The 25,749-nt window shown below is 36.5% G+C and overlaps 1 protein-coding gene across 1 annotated transcript; it reads right to left on the reverse strand.

Moving 5' to 3' along the window:
* Window positions 1–425: 425 nt before the first annotated feature.
* Window positions 426–25,602, reverse strand: LOC127980822 (tripartite motif-containing protein 44-like). Its single transcript, XM_052585471.1, has 4 exons — window positions 25,567–25,602; window positions 25,395–25,472; window positions 13,996–14,310; window positions 426–1,571 (listed from the first exon to the last, which is right to left on the reverse strand). The coding sequence occupies exons 1-4, from the start codon at window positions 25,600–25,602 to the stop codon at window positions 1,548–1,550; spliced, it is 453 nt and encodes a 150-aa protein (XP_052441431.1). The 3' UTR covers window positions 426–1,547.
* Between the last annotated feature and the right edge of the window lie 147 nt (window positions 25,603–25,749).

Here is a 25,749-nt window from a genome sequence, read left to right on the forward strand (position 1 = left end):
AATCATGTACTTGATTTGTCCAATCTACCGACGAAAAGCTAGAATCACTGTCCTCTGAAGCTGGAGATATCAATGTTATTTTCACCCAAGACAAAAAGATCACACAAACACTCATTTTAATCTCTATAATATATTCTTCTAATTGTTTTGTGTTGATTCGCTGCACTGTTTTAATTTAAAAGGCTGTCGTGACTTTTTCTCCTTCCAGTATTCATAAGCTGTATCGTGCTGTCAAATGATATTTCATTTTGCACACATACACAGCTCAAAAACACCTGAATTCTGCTCTTGTGGTGTTCTAATGGGTGGATTGTGTGCACTCGCTGTGATATTTTATTTTTAAAGCTCTTAAAAAATATAAAAATGCTTTTATTCTGAGCTCGTAGTCATAACATTACAATACAATATACAATTTATGTAATCTATATAGCCTACCACTCAGTTTTTGGCCAGTAAGATTCTTTAAAATGTTTTTTAAGAAGTCCCTTCTGCTCACCAAGGCTGCATTTATTTGATCCAAAGTACAGCAAATAATATATTTAAATGTAATTTATTCCTGTGATCAGAAGTGAATTTTCAGCATCATTACTCCAGTCTTCAGTGTCACGTCCTTCAGAAATAATTCTAAATATGCTGATTTGCTGATTATCAATATTTTTTAAAACAGGGGAGTACATTTTCTTTCAGTATTCTTTGATGAATAGAAGGATCCAAAGATCAGTATTTATGTGAAATAAAAAGCTTTTGCAACATCACACTATCTCATTCAAAGGCTTAGAGTCAGTATAAGGTTTTTTTTTTTGGAAAAGAAATGATAGAAATTAATACTTTTATTTCGCAAAGATTCTTTAAATTGATGTTAAAGACATTATTTTACAAAAGATTCCTATTTCAGATAAATGCTGTTCTTCTTAACTTTCTATTCATCAAAGAAACCTAAAAACAATTCAACTCAGTGTTATACATTATCATAATAAGTGTTTTTTTTCTTTTCTTTTTTTTTCTGAGCAGCAAATAAGTTTTGCTGTACTTTGGATCAAATAAATGCAGGCTTGGTGACTTGAAGATACTTGTTAAAAAACAAACTTGCTGTTTAAAAACTTTTGACTGGTGGTGTATACTATAGGCAACTTTATTTTTTCTCTAATTTCTTGCTTTTAATTAGCTTAGAAATCTATAACTGATGGACAATAACAAATAATAATGATTTGTTTATATACTACATTTATATTTATACATTTATATTCATCTATTTATATACTAATAACTGGTAGCCAGTGCAAACTGATGAACAGAGGTGTGACACAATCTTTTCATTATGATGGTCCAACAGTAATGTCACACCATATTGAGTTTTTACCATGTGTCACTATTTCTTTGTCAGTTACAGACTGTTTTTATGCACCGAATCAGGTAAATGGAACATGGGATCATTGTGAACAAACCAATTTACCAACATCACAGAACAAAATTATATTTTTATATGATTTAAAATAGTAATATTTAACAGTACCTCACAGTTTCTGAAACTGATTATTTTAGGTATCTTACCTTAGCCTCAAATCAGGATTCTGGAAGAAAAAGAAGCAAAGACAAAGGTGTTATTCTTTGGAGATCACTGTTTAACTGATAAGCCATACATTAAAGATGAGGACCTAGGTGTCATGACTGCCAAAAGCATTTAAAACCTTTTTAGGTTTTAGGTATTAGCAATCTTCTTTAGATGCCTTTTTCTGCCTTCAACATCCAAAACTAGGTAATCATACTGTAACATGTAACCGTTTTCAGAATTACTTGAAAATTACAGGCAGGAATAGGGTTGTGGGGATGGAGCTAAATATCAGTGGACGATATATTATTAAATATTAATATTAATTATTATGCTAAAAACGTGTTTATGCAGTACTTATGAATAGAAAAGAGATGTGTTCATTCAAGTTATCATATCACATCAATCTGTGAGGATTATTCAACAAATCACACAAACATCTGTCACTTACTTGATCATATGCCATTTTAAATGTTTGTATTTATATTTACCATTTTTAATATTGTACATCGCCCACCTTAATATGTTAACATAATGTCACTGAATTTTAACAAACATTTTCCATGTCTTAGGTTCATTTAAGCATCTGAATAGTAGCTTAATAAATTCAGAAATATTAAAGATATCAGAATTATGGGCATCAGAAACAATACTTACAAAAAGTTACTTTTGTGTCTTTTTTATTCAATCAAACATACTGTGTTCAAGATCAAAACTAACTAAATAAAAGACTGCAAATAAAAACTATCGCTAAGAATTTTCAGTCACACTTTATTAAAAGGTCCAATTCAAGCCATTAACTACAACTTCTGCATCAATAAACCCATAATTTGAATCTTATTAATAGTTAGTAAGGTAGTTGTTAAATTTAGGAATTGGGATTAGGGATGCAGAATATAATCATGCAGAATGTGTGCTATATAAGAACTAATAAACAACCAATAGGTTCAGTCATACTAGTAAGCAACTAGTTAATAGTGAGAATTGGTCTCTACACTAAAGTTTTACCCAAAGCTCCCTGCATTGCAAATAAATATTCTATGCAGTTCCCATAATATATGGGTGTGTAATGAAAAGTGTTTAATTTGTAAAGAACATTTATTTTCAATGCAAAGAGCATTATTTTCAACTAGGGATGCACGATATTGGATTTTGGCCGATATTCGAATATGCCGATATTTTCAAAATAATTTTGGCCGATGCCGATACCGATATCGATATATATACAAATATATATTGATATATTTAAACTTTAATTTTACTGAAGAGAAATCCATGTATCTCTTCTGTACTGATTCTACCATAAATTTATTATTTTACAAATGTAGACAGACATTCACATCTGAAAAACAGGTCAATTATTTCACTTGGAGAATATCGGTTTGGCTCATCGGCAGAAATATTCATATCGGCCGATACCGATAATGGTCATTTTAAGCTTTTATCGGCCGATACCGATATTGTGCCGATATTATCGTGCATCCCTATTTTCAACTGCTTAAATTTTATTAGGAATGTTTTATTTATTATACATGCGCGGGTGGGGGGCGATTATTGACTACTAATCGAAAAATACCCAGCGCATGCACTCAAGCACGCATAAACACACCCATAAAAAGAGAGAGAGGGAGAGAGACTGTTCAGGCTTTCAATCTGTATGATAAAAAACTGTTTAATTCATTAGAGAAAGGTCTATCCTAGCCCAAGCCAATTGATGGTTGTATGATTGATGAAACACATTAATATAAGATAACCGAATGATGTCACTTATTAATATAACAGTCCATCTATTATCAACAGCTCACAAGGCTGTAGGAGCCTATGACATTTCTATTTTTAAAATGAACATGAACATTACTAGTGGGGCTGGTAATTTAACGCGTTATTTAGATAAATTATGGAGAAAAATAATGCGTTAAAATTATTAAGCAATTAATGCACTTGCTCCGCCCCAGACATATATGGATGAATTTAATGCGTTAAATTCATCTACCATTTCATACGGTCGAAATTCAAGATATGGGCAAAATGCCCGTTTGAAATTTTCTCTCATATTAATATCACAAAATAGCACACGAGCTGTAGGCTAAGTGCAATATCACACTAGTTCAAATGTGATACTCATCTTATACAACAGTTCATTAAGAAGTTAATATTGTGTTATTTATAGACACAATGTTGTCTGTTTTGCTAAATTTTGCCAACCTAAATATAAAGACAAATCAGAACTGTTCATCCCTGAGCAACCCAAAGCTACCTTTCATTTCTTATTCCACGTTTTGAATGAATTTGGTGAACCATTTGGCACGTTGAACCATTAGCCATAGTCACGTTGGATATGAAGTGACGCTGCACAGACCGATCGGTTAATGACATCAAAAGTACTTCTATCACGAAAACAAATTCCTCTTATGTGTATACATACCTGGCAATAAAGCTCATTCTGATTCTGATTATGATTCTGAGAATGATTCAAAAACCACAAGGACTTGTCTGCTCTTTAAGCTCTTGCTGTTCTTTGATGTCACACACCGATCGGTCTGATGGTGATGATCCGCTCGAACAAGTCGAACAAGACTAATGATTTAATGAACCATTCATAAAGAACCATTTACTTCACTCCTGAATGAATCAGACATTTGAATGAATCAAACGAATGAATAAATGACTCGATGACTTAATCATTAAGACATTTACCACCACCTACTGGCAGTTTTAGTTTATTATTTAAAGTATCATTTCATTAAAGAAATTATTTAATATTTTCATTGTAATAATAATAAAATTAAGAAAATAAATTATAAAAGTTATAGTTCACCCAACCAAAAGTGACAATCTTGCTGAACCTACTCTTTGTAATCTCTTTTGATGCTTTGCACAAAAATGATTTAAATTATCTTTTCAGAGTAATTTCTCAAAATTTTGATGTGCAATTAATTAGATTAATTAATCACCACATCATGCAATTAATTAGATTAAAAAAATGTAATCACTTACCATGCATAATTACTAGTATTTTTTTTTTTAATTTACAGATTAGTTAAGATTAGAACAGATTAATTCAGAGATGCATATTAGGCTTAAAACACATTAGGCTATGTGCTAAAACAGAAATATCATAAAGCGCAGTACGCCCTAAAACATATTGTAAACAGCATGAATGACGGCACTTATGTGAACATTAATTTTAACGTCTGTATTTATAACAATAACCTATTTCATATTTTTATTTTAAAAAATGGGCAAGTCCATAGTTCTACAGTTATTGGCGGCACTAGCCTCTGATATTGTCACTAGCTCTGTCAGATTTTGCCACCTCCCATGAAAAACGTAGGTAGTATTTATATGGGTCTGCCAAACCAAGGGGGGGCTTTTAATTGAAATGAGGGAAATGGAAGCAAAAGCGTAAGTTCTACTAGGAAGACTTAAAGGGATTTCACCCAGAATTATGCCATTAATAACTCACCCTCATGTCGTTCCAAACCCGTGAGATCTCCGTTAATTATTGGAACACAGTTTAAGATATTTTAGATTTAGTCCGAGAGCTCTCAGTCCCTCCATTGAAACTGTGTGTAAAAATTCTAACTGACCCTCTGATGTCACATGGACTACTTTGATGATGTTTTTCTTACCTTTCTGGACATGGACAGTAGACCGTACACACAGCTTCAATGGAGGGACTGAGAGCTCTCTGACTAAATCTAAAATGTCTTAAACTGTGTTCCAATGATAAACGGAGGTCTTAAATATTTGGAACGACATGAGGGTGAGTTATTAATGACATAATTTTGATTATTGGGTGAACTATCCCTTTAATGGCACGTCACATTCCAATTAAGGCGTAGCCAATCGGCTCTCAACACGAGGGATATAAAAGCGCACTACTCACATCTTATTGTGTTTGTTTCCTGCAAACTACTATGTGACGTTCCTCTCAAGATGCCACACAGGATTGTTCGCATTGCTATGTGTTGCGGTGCATGTTTGTGGTCGTTTGTGTTAGATGATATACAGGCTTCGTGTTTTCTTGGCAGAGGATGTGAAACATTGGTGGAGTTCCGAGTGCTTTCCAAGGTTGCCAGGTTTTCTCAAAACCGCCAATTACTACTAAAAACTAGCCCAATCGCCTTTCAAAAAGGGGTTCCCCGGTAGAATTCAAATTCCAGGGGCTAGATATGACATTATTAGGGTCACCTGAACCCGCGGACAGGAAAAGCAGCCTGCAGAAATTGTTAAAAAAGCCAAATTTCGCAAAAAAAAAAAAAAAAAAAAGTGGACTTGGCAACGCCGGATCCAGCTCGCTTTCCGAGCTGTCACATCGGCGATGCTTGGGTCTCAATCAACAAATATTTCATCTGTATGCTCATGTGAACCTGCAAGAATGAAGTCTCACCCGGACCTGCAGAAACAAGGCTGCCGGTCTCCTACAGCATCTCGCCTCCATCACTTCATCAGTTTACAGCATTATAAGTATCACTTTTGTTTTATGCAATTAAGGCGTTTGGGCATTAATTTTATTCTCTGCAAGGTTATATACTCACACGTTCAAGATAAAGCGATGGGCGTTTCGTGCTTACCTAGCAGACTCCCACTGCATAATTAAGATGTTGATCAAATTAATGCATGCGATGTTTGCAATAACTCTTTCGTAATGAGGCATTTTAGGGCTTGTTAATCAAGGCTACAATCTTTTATACTGAAAGATTGTTGCTTGCATTATTAATTTCTGTAAAAATATGCTATGTCTAGCACACTAAAAGTATTTGTTTTCCTAATCATATGCTTTCGTCTTTTTTAATTCAGTCATTGTTTCATTCACATTTATCTCCAACAACTCCTGAATGCTTTGTATTGGAATGGGGTAAGTATTATGACTTTAGTCTCTCCTGTCACATATACCATTCTGCAAAGAGGTCATCGTTGTCTATTTCTGCACCAGCATCCTCTGAATAAGAGTATGAATGTAAACTATATTGACTAATCATTTAATCATACTTTTGTCTAATCTGTCATCCTTTTACTATTCTCAGGACATATTTAAGGCGATTAGCTCTAGCATAGCTATGTGGCATTGGTTTGCTCTGATTAATAAATATCTGGCATCTTTCTGTATGGCGAGCATTAAAGTAATCCATCTTGGAACTTACACGTGCTAAGGCCTTTCTCTGTTTTTATGTACTTCCTATCATAGGTGACTTCATCTCCGGATTTCCTCGTAAACTTCACCAATGTCTGGACTTGGAGGTTATATTTACTGTTAATTTAGTTTGTGCCCCGTGATTTAATGTCCTGTATGCTCACTCGTAACATCTGCTTTAAAGTTCTTCAAAAATCTTTAAGGACTTCATGATTTTACACGAGTCAATAGCCATTGAAGTTTAAATGGCTAGTAAGGCATCGTTGTTAAATGTAAAGTGTTTTTATCCTTCTCACTGTTGGGAACGTTACTTTAAAAAAGTAATTAGTTATAGTTACTCACTACTTGTTCCAAAAAGTAACTGAGTTAGTAACTGAATTACTCTATAATAAAAGTAACTCGTTACCAGGGAAAGTAACTATTTGCGTTACTGTTAAAAAAAAAAAAAAAGTACGTTATTATAGGCCTATGTCAATTTTTTTTTTTTTTGGAGCAGTTTTCATAAGTCAGTTAAAATGAGTAGAAGAGACAGGTGTTCGTACATAACTTTCAATATTTATTGCATGTCAACAGACAGCAAGAGTTTTATCCTGCACTTCCAAGTATTATCTTTGTAAAAAAAAAAAAGTGTTTTTGGCCAAACTAGCTTTGTAGATGCGTGTCACACATTACATGTACACATTACATGCACGTTCTTGCCTTTGACCACAATGAATTTAAAGTAGTGCTTATATCTCCACCTTGAAAATGCCAACTTTTCACCGGATTGCTCCTGACTCGCCATCTCTGCCGATGCTGCTGCGAATCTCGTGTGTGTGCGTGTGTGTTTGACGCCGCTGTCGTAAAAACACTGGCTCTGATTGGCTACCATGAAACACATGACTCTGCCTTAGCCAATCATAATCGCTTATCTCGTTATTAACCCACTTCCTCACTCGCTGTGTGAGCCTGGGGGTGCGTTCAGTTACATAGTTTATTAAATCAATGCAAAGTAACGCACCGCATTTAACGTCCAGTAATATAAACGGCGTTATAATGACGGGAAAAGTAATTAGTTAGATTACCCCGTTACTGAAAAAATAGTGTCGTTACCTAACGTCGTTCTTTTAAAATTCCAAACACTGATCCTTCTGCAATGGTTGTGTATCAAGATGTATTTTTCTATATTTGTCCTAGTCCATACATTACTAAATATTTGCGATCTGGTTTCTTTTGAAACATTCACTCGTTGGGTTCCTATGGTTGAATGGAGTCTATCAAGTTTTTGTGGAAGTTAGGCAGAGAATAGTTCTGTTTTATAGTTCTGATATTTATGCTTGTGTTTTTACGCTTTCTGTATAAAACAAATTACTTTATTAGATGATTTTATTAACCTTGGTATTTCATTACAATGCAATCATTTAGATTCTGTTAGTTCTATTAAGCAGGCATAGGAGTCTAGCCTAAAGAATGTTAATGTATCTGTGTATATGCTCTTAAGTAGCTGCTAGGACCCTAATTCTACCTCTATCATTTAACCTAAATTGTATTTCTGTCAAGATTAGACTCTAAACTATTTCACGTAAAACCCAAGGTACAGTAAACTCTCCGCAAACTACTGGTGGTGGTCCTTCTCATATGCCCCAAATGATAAGTCAATCACGGTCTTCTCATACAATGGCCTATCGTGGTAATCTACACACAAGGCTTTCACATCACACAGCTAGTCGGGCCTCACTTTACACAGCCTAACAAGGCTTCATATTACTCACCCTCTAGCAGCTTTTCCTCATTTGACAATGACCTTCAGGTAAGTGACTATTGTTTACATAACTGTCTATTATTGTCCTTCACAAAATTGGCCTGTGATGGTTTTTCTCCGCTTTTTCTCAGCGGACGTTGTGGCTTTTCTTTAAGGCCTATCGGGCCGTTCCCTCTTCTGTGGCCCGCTGGGGCCTTTTCTGTGGCCTAACTCTATGCATGGCCTATCGTGGCCTCTATCAATGTCCAGCCTATCATGGCCCATCTCCTCTACTCTATAAGCTAATTCCTTTTAACCCTCTGGAGTATAAAGGTATTTTTGGGGCCTGGAGAAGTTTTGTCATGCCCTGACATTTGTGCTTCTTTCAGTTTCTTATACACATCTAAATGGCTAAAGTCTAATCTCACTGTAATCAGAACACACTGGGCTATAATAATATGTGAGCAGCATGTATGTACATGATTGTGTTTTTGAGAAAAAAAAAGTTATGCGTGGATCACTTGAATGAGGCAATAAAACACAAAGAACATTGGTTCACGGGACTTTTGAAAACTGGAACTTGTAGCCTAGAATTTTTATTTCTAAATTATGTGAAAATCATCTTGTTTACTCGCTTACAGAAAACAATATATTGATTTAAATTTTCTAAGACACTTTTTGTTGGTAAAAGTCATATGCGAGTAGGCGTCAACTATCATGAATATTAGGGGTGTCACAATTTCGATTTTAAATCGAAATCGATCGAAATTAAGTCACAGTCTCGAACTTCGAATTAAAAAATGGAATCGTCGATGCTGCCATGCCCCCATGTTATATGATGGCAAATCAATGACAAAAATAACCGAGCATTCAACTGATGCTGGTGACATGTACTCTGCGCGCAATAAAAGCCCTCGCGCACGCATGCTCATTCCCCACATCCTCGCGCTCGATCATCTCACCTCTGCTCGCGCGAACAATTTTATTTTTGTCAGTCGTGGGGCGGGGCTTGCTGTTTTAGTTGTTATCTCAAATGTCATTGGTTATTCCCCTTTTCCTAAAGTCAGTATTCGACGCCTGTTAGAAAATGAGTAATAATTCACTTGACTTGACCCATGACTTCATCAGTGGACCAGATACATGCGAGTAATCATTTATTTTGCTTGTTTAATTTATTTTTGTCTTTAATGTAATTTAATGCATTGTTTATAGAGTAGATCTTTTGTAGATACTTGATTAACTGGAATTCTTCTGATTGCTAGTGATTGCAGTCTTGTAATAAGAGATACACATATTTTACACACTGTAATGATGCACACACACACACACATACTGTACATACATACATAATATATATATATATATATATATATATATATATATATATATATATATATATATTAGTGCTGTCAATCGATTAAAAAAAATTAACTAATTAATCGCACAATTTTTAAAAATTAATCGCGATTAATCGCGATTAATCGCAATTAATCGCAATTAATCGCAATTAAAAGACTGAAACTTTTTGGATATGTAAATGTAAAATGTAAATAATTAATGTAAACTCAAGACAAAGAAACTATTTAAATTCAAAATATGATTGTTTATTGGAATTTTTGTTTAACTTGTAACAGATTTTCTCATGTAAACAACATACCTGCAATAAACCATCAATATCCTCCAAATTAACTGTTGGCTTGAAAGCCATATTTATTACAGAAATAAAAACACAGGCATGTAAGTACCATTTGAATTTCAAAACAATCAATGCCAATAAAAAACAAAAATGATTTCCATGTTGAATTCTAAGTGGACTGCAAAAAAATTCCAAAGTATAGTCATTGCCAGTGCTTTAAGTGGGCCAGTATGCACCAGTACTCAGTACCGTCACTTCCAAATATAGCTCTTGAGCGTACCGCCACCTCTCCGTGCGCCCAGAACGTGCTTGTAGCGTACCGGTACGCTCATTTGGACATCTGTTTTAATAGAGGTTTTAATCTTTTACCTGCACTGCCGATTTTCAGAGCGCCCTTCACAATGCAAGCTTCCTAATTCATCCCACCGAGAGCAGAAACTACATTACCCATGCACCCTTAAGTTATACAAGTGAATAGCGCATGTGTCGCTTTTCCCACTGTTAAGTGTCAACAACTCAACGTGGCCGGAGAAGGTGTGTGAAACTCGTTGTGAGTTATACTAAAGCAAAATCTTGAGTATTTATTGTCTGATAAACATTAAAAACTGTCTGCGGAGGTTGAGTCGTCCTGCAGCCCCCGCTGGCTGCTCATTGGCTGCAGCATCTTTTTTCTAAGTTCTAAAAAAATACCGTAGACGGCAAGGCACACATTTAGATATTCATTTATGTAATTAATCTATAGCCTATGCACAAAGACAATATGATCTTTTTGTCCCCTTTTTGTGTTAAAGCTTGATGAAGAGAGAGAGCGCAAGTTGCTGCAGCTGAGGACAGTGATGCACGCGCACAGGAGTGATTGACAGTTCGCGGCACTGTGTACAAAAAATACTCCGCTACACACTTATTTCGTTATTTTCGCTTAAGCTTATTAACGTTAGCGTTACAGAAAGGTCTGATTTACGCACTGTTACAGTCATTGTTTTTTTTTTTTTTAACAATGACATTTGAGTTCATGATTTTAATGTTGCTGTTTCTTGTGGCAGACTAAATGAAGAGTAATGTTTCTTGTGGCAGACTGAAGAGTAATCCGGCAGAGTTTTATACTGAAACTTTCCGTCTAAAAGTCCTTCCTTGGTCTTATCCATATTTCTTTGCACGTTGAACACACATAGGCCACAACTGGAAATAAAAAAAAACTGCAACCACGTTAATTGCGTTATTTTTTTTTTACGTGTTAAATATTTCAAATTAATCGAATGCGTTAACGCGCTAATTTTGACAGCACTAATATATATATATATATATATATATATATAAATAAATCTAAATGAATGACAGTGAAGTGTTTAACAAGTGTTTTATCTTTAATCTTTTAAATAGATACATCGTAATATTTGAAGGTTAGTTTAGTCATTTTTTATTGTTTTTGTTTGTTTTGTTATGAACTTGAATGTCATCTTTTGTGACTGCACTTACAAAAGAGAAACTGGATGGCAGTTTATTTTAAGTTTTCAATTGACTAAAGATATAAGTTATTGTTGCATTATGTTGTTAATAAAAGTTTAAAATTTGACAGTGTAATGTGGTACATTGCAAACAAAGGTCAGATATTATATTACATAAAAGTCTAGTTTGAAAAATGACAATCTGTGCTTTAAAGAGAATAAATGTAAAAATCGAGAATCGAATTGAACTGTGACCTTAGAATTGAAAATGCAATCGAATCGAGGATTTGGAGAATCGTGACACCCCTAATGAATATAATTGTGATTTACACCTGAGAAGACAAAGGCCTGCATAATGAGCTGCATAATGAGCCTCTCAGTCAGCTGTGCCACTGAGGGAGGACTTACAAGAAAGAATGTGAGAACAAAATAAATCTATATAATTTTATGTTTGTAGTTTATTTAGAATATATTTAATTATCCCACAACATAGTTTAATATCCACTGGTAAGTGCAATTAAACAGTTTATTAGGAAGCAAAACATTCAGTTTGAAAGTCAGCTTTGATTGTTCCTAATAAACTGTTTAATTTAAAAAAATGATACATTTATTTGTTACATTTACATTATTTAAATCAAGCTTTTGAATGGTATAGTATTGTATATTGTTATTGAAACTTCACAATGTTTCAATTGCTTATACATTTAGTTAGGAATTATAGTTTGGAAAAAGCCTTTGGAAAAAGTCTAACTAGTAAAATGTTTACACGTTATGTGAAAACTAGTACAAGTATATAAATAAATAAAAAGAGACTTACTCATGTTTATGATCTCTGCTGAATAAAGTCATACTCATTTTCTGCGGAAATCCAAATCTCAAATCCTCAACCACATCACATCTTTTTGGGATGAATTATGTCTTATTCCTCTCATCGCGAAGCAAACAGAAAAATAAAAAAACTTAGAGAACAGTCTCGCTGCGTTGTCTCTGTTGTATGGCATATTCAAGCCGTGCGCTTCAGTGAAACATTATAATCTGTATAGAGCGTTCAGCGTGGGGGCGTGGTCGCATTAGAAGATAATGAAGGGAGACATGAAAAAATGACATTGCATTGTTTTCATATGGATTACTTTATCACTGAATATTTGTTTTCAGCAGCGCTTGTTTAGTTTAAAACTAGACATGTCAAGCTTTCTATAGATATATCTTTCATGTCTCTTCGTTAAGTATTTACTCAGTTAATTTTTTACAGTTACAGTTAATTTGAATGATGCGTGTCTAAATGAAGATCAGCGCAGACAAAGGAGCTGCAGACAGCACACCTTGTTTGTTATCTTTATTTTATAAGTGCACAAAGTTTTGTTGTTCTTGTGTCTGTATACAAAAAAAGTAGATCCTTTACAGATTCGATTGATGTATTGCTCTAATCTGTACGATCAAAACTGAAAGTGTAATTTAAGTTCTTTTCAGGGTTATCAGGAGAAAATGCCTCATAATGCCTATACGAGATAATCGAGTTGAGAGGGTTCACAGTCCAGGCAAAGTGATCACAGAGACAACAATTTACAAAACCCAATGTGCCCCCTAGGGGGCGCAGCGTTTAGTTCCCTAGAAGTGGAACCCGACTGTATTTACCCAGGGTTTAGGAATATGCACTGAAACTTCCCAAATGGGCAAATTAAAAACTGTGAAATGTGAAGCAAGATAATCCAGGATCTTTTTCCAGTATGTCTTGCTTTCCACAATACTCATGCAGGAGATCACAGTCTGATAACGAGAGAGTTGCCATTATGGACAGCATCAAAATTTGATATTCTACCCTTAATGCCAGATTTCTGGAGGCTAAATGTAGGGTTTCATCCAAAGGCCTCTTGAGACTGATTTTACTGGTGACTGTCAATACCTGTTGCTGCAGATATGGACTGCTGAAGTCTTTTCCATATCAAGTAACTGTAAAGTGATTGCTTTTCTCACGGTCCAGTAGTTTTCAAGTTGTATAACAAAGGGACACCTTTCATCCGAATATAGTCATAAGTTGTCTGTCCTTCTAAAGCTTCCATTCCCTTTCTTTCTCTTTCATTTTTTAATGTAGTCTTTTATTTTGTCCATGACTCATCTCTGCACCACAAGATATATTGACAGGGAATGATGACAAGGAAGACACAAATAACAGGCAAATAAATAACATTTCTGGTTAATTAATATAACTATGAAATGCTGGCATGATAATATTATGGATTGCTAGTTCGAGAATTAAAATTGGCAGACGCACGTGCACTTAAGAATAAACAGATGATATCGTTTGCTGGTGTGGACGCTAATATCGTTATCTTTATAGTTATCGTTCTTGGTGTGAACGGGCCTTTATGGGTTTGATTACAAGGAAATGTATACCTTTTATATCCCTTTGGATATGGCAAATGTACTCAACCTCTTCCACCAATATTACTCTTTTTTTTTTTTTCATTCTGTAAAGCTACTTTGAAATAATGTGCAAAAGGAACTAACCAGTGGCATGGGCTCCACAAGAGCTTCAGGTGGATGTGGTGGTCTGGCGGCCAGCAGTGGGGCCAGGTGCATAGGGGCGACTCCATTCTGCTCGATTTGATCCAGTTCACTCAGCTGTTGTGTGACAGAATCCATCTCCTCCTGTAGTTTTTCAGTGTGGACACTAATCTCAGATATCTTCTCAGCAGCCTGGGCAGTGAGGAACGCCTCCTTTAAATCCACCAGGTGCAGGACACGCCACTCCTCCAGGCGAACCAGCCTATTCAGCTCATCGAACTGCTGGTTCACATACTGCTCCAGCTCTTCCACACTCATCTGAAACATAACCAAACATTTACTTTTAAAAATAATTCACTGAGAGGCTTAAGAATGTTACGTTGACTGAAAGCATAAAAGACAAGCTAAACTGAAACCAGCTACACAAACCTATAGGTAAGGGTTGCACAATTCAGTGTTAATTTTGACACAAAATTTTAATTTAGTTTTAGTCTTAGTCTTTTGACTATAATTCTTTTTAGTTTTAGTCAAGTTTTAGTCATCTGATTTGTTTTAATTTTAGTCTTATTTAAGTCGACTAAAATTGCTTGGTATTTTAGTCGACTAAAGACTAAAATCAATAACAGATTTACTAGACAATTTTTTACAGCTGGTATAGGAAACAAACTTAACCAAAATATATAAAACAGTTGCTTAGTTGGGGTCACTTCATCTACAGCGATATCGTTGACTTGATTGCAAATTAAAACAGACACTATTTTAACTGAACAGAGATGACATCAATGAATTCAATGATGAACTGCCTTTAACTATCATTTTGCATTATTGAGACACTGTTTTCCAAATGAATGTTGTTCAGTGCTTTGGCGCAATGTATTTTGTTTAAAGCACTATATAAATAAAGGTGATTGATTGATTGAAAACACAAATTCAACTTTATTTCAACACAACTGTGTCTTTATTTCGATTCAAAAGCTTTTATGCAGCAACAAACACTGTCATGATAATGTAAACAATAACTAGCTGCCAATTGACCATCAATAAAAGAAAAATAAAGTTAGGTCCAGGACCTTAAAGCTTACAGCTGAGCTGAACAATAAGTGCATACATTTAAAGTAAATTGGGTGGATAAAAAAAGTAACAAGATTTGATAAGGTATTCATTTGTCTAGCAATATTGTATGTTTTAAATACTACAATATTGCTAGATTAGTATGTATAATGATAGGATTTGAACATTCACGTTTCACATGACTAATATAGAAATATTTGTGATATTGTCAACAAGTAGAACATTATAAAATATACTAAACATTGGTATTAATCAAATGTATGTATCATAATATTACGTATTAGTATTGTGCTCTCATCTAACTTGAAGAAGGGGCTATTTTACATTACTTTTCAGTTCGTAATATTTAATGCTACAATATCTACGCACTGCAGTCTTCCAGTTTTGCTTAGCTCAATAAACAAAAGAACATCGTTGTGAAATTACATTTGAGAAAATGTCCGGGTGGCTCGTCTGTAAATGTCTTTTCAAATTGGTTGTGTTCTTGCCATGAATGAGCGATCCGCATGCTTTACGCTTTTTTTTTGTTTTGTTCGTCGTCAAACGTGAAGTGAGCTGTGGACATTTTGTCGCTCTTTTAGACATCACCTCTTCGAATGCCGTCTTCCCGGGAGCTCATTTAAAAACTGAAAACCTTCGCTTCACGTCTCAATAAGTCAGGCTCGGATTGGTTCTCTTCTCTCATGCAGTCTCGCCTGTTATGTTTTGCCGGTTCTTTTGCTCATTCCTCGCATCTCTCCCGTCTGCTGATTTGATTTTCGTCACAGTCTATTTCCGTCTCGTCCTTTATTCGTTGACGATAATGTCAATCAATTTAGTTATAGTTTTAGCCTCGATCAGTGCCTTCTATTTTAGTTTTCGTTTCGTTTTCGTCCGCAAAAATATATTCGTGACGAAATTAATGACGAAAATATTTAGTCAACGAAATTAACACTGGCACAATTGACAAAAAAAAAAAGAGAAAAAAGAGAGAAAAAAAATTATAATGTCAATACCTATATAGATAAATTACTTTCTTCAGATGAACACAATCAAAGATTTTGTCCATATAATGCAAGTGTGTTTAAAAATGCAAGTAAAAAAAAGTGTAAAGTATAAGCATTTCACTATATGGAAGCATATGGGTAGCATTATTCAATTTGGGATGTAATATGCAAAATGACAGTGCAATATGTAAAATGGCAATGCATTTCTGTATTTACATTTACATTTTACAATACATTTGTGCAATGTTTGGTGCAAAATGAAAATGAAAATTAAATTACATAATTTTCATTTGCCATTTACTACACCAGTTTTAAAATGTAAAATGAATATTAATTTTAACGCTTTATAAGTTGCAAAATTAAAATTAAAATGTATTACAGAAATGATTAGATATGTTTAACATGTTAAAGAAAAAACTGTGGCAAAATGATCATTTAAATGCTATTTTTCTTAATTGCATTAACACTCACAGTCAAGACACTTACGATTGCATTTTCATTCGGTGTCACGCAATGAATGTAGCAAAACTCAATGTGCACATTGAAAATGCATTCCGAGCCGATCACGTGTCCCCGCCCTCGCGCCACGTCAATCATTGTGTGAACAAGGCGGTGCTTACAGAAGGTCAGAGACTCAAGTCTCAAGAAGAGGATTCAATCAAATGAGACAACATGGACAAGATAGTTGGTCCGTGTATGTTTTGATCATTTCGGTTTATGGCTTCAATATTATATTCGGACTTGTGGGCGGAGCTGAAACGCTGCTTTCATCTGATTGGTCGAATCGGAGCGGTTTTCATCTGACAGCCTTCAGCTCGGTCTTGTCATTCTTTCAGGCAAAATAAGAGTCAGTGCGAGTGAAGCACTGAAATGTCTGAAACTACACTCACTGTTAATTAGCATAATATTTGAATCAGATGTAGCTGGGCACATAATTCGTGCTGCTGAGACCTGCAAATTATTTCTAGGTTGTAGTATTGTATGAATATTGTCCCACTGATAAATACAGTGCAAATAGTTCTGTCCCTTTGGATAACAGTGAAGTGGAAATTAAAATCAATAATAGACTGAACAGTTCCATGTTTGTAACATTTACCACTCTCATCTTTTAAGTCATAAGGCACTAGGTATGTGTGTGTGTGTGACATTAATAAATAATCGTAAAAATGAATATAGTTACATTTCTAAATAAAAATAGTAAAATTAGCTCTATGCTGCTCAGTGCTCCTGAAGCCTACCCCAGAGCGCCCTCTCGCGGCTGTAGACGGTAATGTTTTCTCTTGGTCTTGAATAAATGTGACATATAGTCCAGTGCGACTTATATATGTTTTTTTCCTCGTCATGACGTATTTTTGGACTGATGCAACTTATACCGAAAAATACAGTTAACATTATTATTATTATTTATTATGAGAGTAATTGACACAGACTAGAACTTTAATGTTTCACCCAATTCAGCTCATATCTTTAGACTCGTCCGACTCATGTTGCTTGTATAACTGGCCAGACTTACCTTCCCAAAAAATCCTATTTAATTTTATTTCATAAATTTAACTATAGGCTATTTATTTCCACTTTACTGTTATCCAAAGGGACAGAACTATTTGCACTGTTTTTATCAGTGGGACAATATTCATACAATACTACAACCTAGAAATAATTTGCAGGTCTCAGCAGCACAAATTATGTGCCCAGCTACATCTGATTCAAATATTATGCTAATTAACAGTGAGTGTAGTTTCAGACATTTCAGTGCTTCACTCGCACTGACTCTTATTTTGCCTGAAAGAATGACAAGACCGAGCTGAAGGCTGTCAGATGAAAACCGCTCCGATTCGACCAATCAGATGAAAGCAGCGTTTCAGCTCCGCCCACAAGTCCAAATGAAATATTGAAGCCATAAACCGAAATGATCAAAACATACACGGACCAACTGTCTTGTCCATGTTGTCTCATTTGATTGAATCCTCTTCTTGAGACTTGAGTCTCTGACCTTCTGTAAGCCCCGCCTTGTTCACACAATGATTGACGTGGCGCGAGGGCGGGGACACGTGATCAGCTCGGAATGCATTTTCAATGTGCACATTGAGTTTTGCTACATTCATTGCGGGACACCGAATGAAAATGCAATCGTAAGTGTCTTGACTGTGAGTGTTAATGCAATTAAGAAAAATAGCATTTAAATGATCATTTTGCCACAGTTTTTGCTTTAACATGTTAGACATATCTAATCATTTCTGTAATACATTTTCATTTTAATTTTGCAACTTATAGAGCGTTAAAATTAATATTCATTTTACATATTAAAACTGGTGTAGTAAATGGCAAATTTAATTTTAATTTTCATTTTGCACCAAAAGTTGCACAAATGTATTGGAAAATGTAAATGGAAATACAGAAATGCATTGCCATTTTACATATTGCATTGCCATTTTGCATATTACATCCCAAATTGAATAATGCTACCCATATGCTTCCATATCACTAAGACATTGATTCATTATATGGAGTATGAATTATATGAAAAATTACATCATATGAAAAAAGGACTTTGGACCAATGGCAACAGTCGATTTATTCTCCTTAGCCCAGGTAAGATGCCTCTGACATTGTCTAGGGTACAGGAGTGGCTTAAGAGGAATACGACAACTGTAGCCAAATTCCTTGACATGTCTGTGTGTGATGGCTCTTGATGCCTGACCCCAGCCTCAGTCCATTCCTTGTGAAGATCTCTAAAATTCTTTAATCCAGTTTGCTTGATAATCCTCATAAGGCTGTGGTTCTCTCGGTTGTTTGTGCATTTTTTTCTTCCTCACTTTTTTGTTCCACTCAACTTTCTGTTAACATGCCTGGATACAACTTATTGGCAATGCATTTTTGTGACTTACACTCCTTGTGAAGGGTGTAAATGACTGTCAGATACCATTTTGAAGGCTCAGGAAACCTTTGCTGGTGTTTTTAGTTGATTAGATGATTAGCACATCATCATATTTAATTTGTTGAGATTGTGAATTGGTGGGTTTTTGTTAAATGTGAGCCAAAATCATCACAATTAAAAGAACCAAAGACTTAGACTACTTCAGTCTGTGTGCACTGAAATTATTTAATACACAAGTTTCACAATTTGAGTTGAATTACTGAAATAAATGAACTTTTCCTCGACATTCTAATTTATTGGGAAGCACCTGTATTTACTGTAAGCTCCACATTATTACCCCATATTTTAGATTTGAAACATTTAACAGGTGTGCAGTATTATTCATTTAATATGAATTATGTGTTATATTATCCTAAAGAAATGGTGGTTTACTTTTCATCGAAGCATTAAAAGTGGAAGCCTATTTTAGTGAGCTAGGCTACATACATGAATCTACACTCACCTAAAGGATTATTAGGAACACCTGTTCAATTTCTCATTAATGCAATTATCTAATTAACCAATCACATGGCAGTTGCTTCAATGCATTTAGGGGTGTGGTCCTGCTCAAGACAATCTCCTGAACTCCAAACTGAATGTCAGAGTGGGAAAGAAAGGTGATTTAAGCAATTTTGAGTGTGGTATGGTTGTTGGTGCCAGACGGGCCGGTCTGGGAATTTCACAATTGGCTCAGTTACTGGGATTTACACGCACAACTATTTCTAGGGTTTACAAAGAATGGTGTGAAAAGGGAAAAACATCCAGTATGTGTCAGTCCTGTGGGCGAAAATGCCTTGTTGATGCTACAGGTCAGAGGAAAATGGGCCGACTGTTTCAAGCTGATATAAGAGCAACTTTGACTGAAATAACCACTCGTTACAACAGAGGTATGCAGCAAAGCATTTGTGAAGCCACAACACGCACAATCTTGAGGCGGATGGGCTACAACAGCAGAAGACCCCACCGGGTACCACTCATCTCCACTATCCGGTTGTTAAGTAATGACGTAAGAAGCGCTGCTTCCGGGTCCAAGCCTCAACTCGCTTCACTTGAGAATACTACCCCAGCAGCCGTTTATGAGCACTGTTTATTCATATTAATCATTTAAGCTAAATGCTTTCAAACTTACGGTATACACTACAGTCTCAAACACAAATAATTTTTATATATATTTTTTATATTTATATTTTCATTGTCTGGCTATCTGGGACTTCGGTATGGAGTTAAAGGTTAAGATTATAACTTTTTCGCTAGTATTGTATCACATTGTGAGTTTATATTAGCACCTTTTGTTGTTTTCTCGTGGTAACTGATAGAGCGTTTGGACACGGAAGCGCTGCTACGTGACGTCAGACTTAACAATCGAATAAATAGGAAAAAGAGCCTACAATTTGCACGAGCTCACCAAAATTGGACAGTTGAAGACTTGGAAAAATGTTGCCGTGTCTGATGAGTCTCGATTTCTGATGAGACATTCAGATGGTAGGGTCAGAATTTGGCGTAAACAGAATGAGAACATGGATCCATCATGCCTTGTTACAACTGTGCAGGCTGCTGGTGGTGGTGTAATGGTGTGGGGGATGTTTTCTTGGCACACTTTAGGCCGCTTAGTGCCAATTGGGCATCGTTTAAATGCCACGGCCTACCTGAGCATTGTTTCTGACCATATCCATCCCTTTATGACTACTGTCACGGCCAGCTCGTTGTATGAGGGACACAGTGCTTAAACTCCTCCAGAAGCACCAATTCTCTTAACTCCTCTTTAGTGGTGATTTTCACTGAAGTACACCATCGACCAATTAAATTCTCCTTTTCCCTGGCAAACTCAATATAAGTTCATCCATCATTTTTATTAAAACTCCAAAATTTTTGACGATACGCTTCAGGCACGAGTTCATATATGCATGTAACACAGCTGATTTCATGGTATCATACTCAGCACTCTGTTCCAGGGTGAGAGCAGAATAAACTTCCTGGGCTTTACCTGTGAAAACGCATTGTAACAAAGTCCAAAACTTTTGGGCCATTTCAAAGATAAAGCAACACGTTCAAAGTGATAGAAATATTTATCTATTTCCTTTTCAGAAAACGACGGAACTAATCTCACATTCCTGTGAACGTCAAACACATGTTCATAATCAGCCAACGGATGAGATTCAACATAGTACAGTGTTTTTATTTGATATATTCAAGTGCGCGGTGAATGTCTTCAAGTGCGGGTAGTACGATAAACACAGGGACTGGATTGTAGACAGGTGAGCAAGTTTGATTCAGGAGTGTGAAAGCCACATTCAGATCACTCATATTTGTTCTCTTCCTTCACAGAGGCCGAAGAAAATACCAGTGTGGGATATACATAGGAGACTACAGAGACCGTTGAATCGCAGGTAACGATAAGGTGATCCATGGTCCTGAGGGCAGCAGAATAAGGACACAGTTTAGTGTTACAAAAGGGTATGAATACTTTACCGTCTGGTCGGCAGTGAAGTGTCAGGAGCTCAGGAGACAAGTGCGAAGGGTCTGTTCCTGTTGGAGGCTTGACGGAGAACTGAAGTTGTGGTGAGTGTTTTATAGTGCTCTGATTGGATCATTGATGAGGGGCAGGTGAGGCTGATTAGTACTCAGGGGAAGGTGAGCGTTGTGGATTGGCTGAAACCGGGCTTTTCAGATCCCTGACCGCACATCAACTCACAAAATTTCCACTCTTTTTGCTTCTAACTCCAACCTCTTTAACTGAAACTCTCTATCTTGCTGTTCTCTCTCCAACTCAAGTTCCAATTTTCGTACGAATAATTGTTGCTCTAATTTCTTTGCTGCAAATTCTCTTTCTACCTCTCTGTCTCTCATAGCGTGATCCTCACGCTCAACACAGATATTCACCGCAATCCAAATGCAGCGGTTTCTCTTGCAGTGACATAGTATGAAATTTCAGCTCATTTTCAACATCAACATCACAGGGAGAAAACACAGAAGATTCGCTTGGAACAATAGAATCAGTTCCTACCTCTAAAACTCTTCTATCCATTAGTGATCGTTTCAAAGTTGTCACGAGTGTTCCATCAGTCTCTTATCTTTAGTAAGATCAATATTAAAGTGTTCGGCAATTTGTAATAATTGCTCCTTTTTTCACCTCTATAATTTTTCATCTTTTCATCTCAAGTAAAGATTCCGAGGGGCAAGCGAAGAAATCCTCAGGCACATTAGACATCTTCGTTCTAACACACACACCTTTGCAACAACACAAACAACTCACACAAGCGAGAGGGTTGCGTCTACTAAAACTACACCTCCCATAATCCACTGCTTCAAAAGGATCTACAACCATCAGTTACGTAACATACTCATTCACAAAAAACCTCAAAGACTTATAACAAGTCAAAAACACATTGTAGGTTAGCGAGGGAAAAAAAACACACTCAACTCCCCCCCCCCCCCCCTCCCACAAATGTGTCTTATTGACAAATATTGCTGAATAGGTTCACCTCCTGAGATACTCCAGATCTTATCTGACAGAAAACTAACGAATTCCTATCTAGTCTTCGAGGATGTACCAACTCGGGGCGACATTAAACGCTAAACTCAGTGACGATCAGTCAAACTGAAAGTCCGAAAGCGTACCCCCAACAGAGATTTAAACCTCCACCCAGAATAACCCTTGAAAACAAAAAATACAAAATAATAACCAAAGCAACAAACAGTGTTCCGTCAGAAGGACTGTATACACAACCCAGCTGAATACACTTCCTAACCAGAGTTTTCATTCACAAAAAGGATGACCATTCACAAAAATAATCACGTAGCTACTCACCAACTCCCTACTCCAAAAAATCCCGGATGAGCCCCCAATTCATGTCAAGGTTCCGGACCGTCACATAAAGAGGTTCACACATACTTGTTTGATTAGCAGGATTCTTTATTCAATATAACATAACCTGTTACAAAAATATAACACAATGTCTAGGAATTAAATAAACAAAAGAAAATACCAGTCCAGTGGGCAAGGAACGTTGATAAATAATAATCAACAAAAGAAAAGAAGAACCAGGTTCTCACAGAGGAAGTGCTGTGGGGCAGTTCAGTCAAACATTTATAGTCTCCGCCCAGAAATTATCCAAATAGCTTGGACGTCACATGACGATGAGGATAATTGTTATCCTGCCACCATCAGGTAAAGAAGAGAAAGACAGGGTCATATCAACCACCATGTACAGATCCTCTGATGGCTGCTTCCAGCAGGATAATGCACCATGTCACAAAGCTAGAATAATTTCAAACTGTTTTCTTGAACATGACAATGAGTTCACTGTACTAAAATGGCTCCCACAGTCACCAGATCTCAACCCAATAGAGCATCTTTGGGATGTGGTGGAATGGGAGCTTCATGCCCTGGATGTGCATCCCACAAATCTCCACCAACTGCAAGATGCTATCCTATAAATATGGGCCAACATTTCTAAAGAATGCTTTCAGCACCTTGTTGAATCAATGCCACATAGAATTAAGGCAGTTCTGAAGGTGACAGGGGGTCAAACACAGTATTAGTATGGTGTTCCTAATAATCCTTTAGGCAAGTGTATATGCAAAGTGTCAATATTCTCACATATTATTTTTGTCAAAAGCACATTTAAATTTATATTTAAAAATCCTTTAATAAAACGGCATGCATTTCTGACACACACATACTTTGTTATTTGTTACCTGTCCTTTATTTTGACAGATAACTACTTGGGAAAAATATATCCATTTGTACACTGATTGAGATTAAGTTGCATGTTTCATGAATTATTTCTTTTATTTTAGTAAAACCTGAGAGATTGTATACTTTTGCTACCATTACTGTCCCTTTGCATCAACTGGCAACAGTTTCATGAAAAACTTTTACATGCGACTGACGTGCAGTTAATGCAGTGGCCCTGTGGCAGTGGTAGTAGGCATTTTGGTTGGCCACCTACTATTTATGCACTAGACCAGGGGTGTCAAACTCAGTTCCTGGAGGGCTGGAGCACTGAGTTTTGTTCCAACCCTGCTACAACACTCGTACCATGTAGTTTTCCAATAAACTGGACAATAATTCAATATCAATATTTATCTCAATAAAAAAATGTTCAATAATTGTAATATTAATTTTAAACACATTTTCAATATTTTGATATACATTAACAGTATTTGCCATACATTGATTTATTTGTGGTGTTTGACTTCGTGGGTGTTTTATCTGAATGTATATCTGAAGGGAACCGACTGTCTTCAGAAAAGTTTTGATGGCATTTTCATGTTATCTAATAAAGCATAGTTCATAAGCAGAGCTGTTTTGATTACAGCAGTTACTGGAGAAACTGCTGGTTCTACCGCTCTCACAGCGCCTCATGCTGGCAGACAAGCACTTTGCATTCAAGTCCGTATCCAGCAACATGTTTTTTTTTCTTTCTGCAGCAACTCAGAGCAGTTTTCATACTCTTCATATATTTTTTCCAATCTATAAGAATAATCAGCTTGCACTACGAATCAAAAGTTTTTGAACAGTAAAACTCTCTCTCTCTCTCTCTCTCTCTCTCTCTCTCTCTCTATATATATATATATATATTTATTGTCACGGGAGGAGCACAAGACAGATGCAGTGGGTGTGGCGTCAGGCCTCGGAGAGGCTTTTATTAACAGAAATCATAAAATAACAGGGAATAAAAGTGGCCAAAGGGGGAAAGTGTCCAAAATAACAGGGAATCTGGTGTCCTCGTCGTGCTGCGGGGTTTGTGTAGGTCGGGCAGTGTTCATCGAGGAAGGGTCCAGGCAAGGGGCGGAGTCCGGCGGCCACACGCGCTCCCCTCCTTGTTCCGGGGCGCGAGGGGCGGCGGCTTCTCCTAGCGGCCGCGTCTCTCTCGTTGGCCGCGGCGCTGGTAGGGGATGGACGGCCCGGCATCCTGGCCCGTCGGCCGTGTATACGGGTGCGGTTCCCATCCGGATCGCGGGTCCGGCAGCTCACGTCTTGGTGGCGCGGGAGTCCCTCAACGCACCCTTCCTGGACCCACGAGGACACCAATGTGCATGCACGGGGAAGAGACCGGTCTCCTGAGGAGAGGCGCGTTGGGCTTTTAAACAGCGGCGGTAATGAGGCTCCACTTCCTTCAGGTGTGCCCCATCACACGCCGCCAGCCCTGACTCGTCCAGCGCCCCTCCTCTCACACACCCACTCCAGTCGGGAGCCTGGTGAAGGGCGGCGATTTAGGACGGGGTGCCGGTGATAATCAGGGAGGAGGCAGCTGACTCGTCACAATATATATATATATATACCTGACCTGTGCCGTTTTGTTTTGTTTTGTCTTCTTCCTTTAACCAAACCTTTGTACTATACAGGTGTATTTTTATTCCATTTTTAAATGCAGAATTTTAAGTGCAGAACGGTCATTTGAGAAAAAAAAAATGTGACTCACATCTGGGCTGATCCATTTGGCCTTGATCTTCTCTGATATTTCATGTGTGCGCTCCAGCAGGTCAATGCCTTCTTTGCTCTATAACACAAATAAACACATTCAGAAGTGACTCTTAATTATTATTTGAGGGTTAGTTCCCTCAAGAATGAAAATTCTGTCATAATTGCTTCACTTCATATTGTTCATAAGACCAGTGTTTTATTGACATTCGAAGAAAAAGCAATATAGAAAATAAGAGTTACTGTAATAGTAATTCAGTATGCAGTCATTCAGTTATTATTACAATAAATAATTCAGAAATAGTGTTTCTGGAGTCTTTTTTTAAGTTGTATACATTACATATATATATATATAT

This window comes from Carassius gibelio, chromosome A4 (assembly GCF_023724105.1).
Source record: "Carassius gibelio isolate Cgi1373 ecotype wild population from Czech Republic chromosome A4, carGib1.2-hapl.c, whole genome shotgun sequence".
NCBI classification, from domain to species: domain Eukaryota; kingdom Metazoa; phylum Chordata; class Actinopteri; order Cypriniformes; family Cyprinidae; genus Carassius; species Carassius gibelio.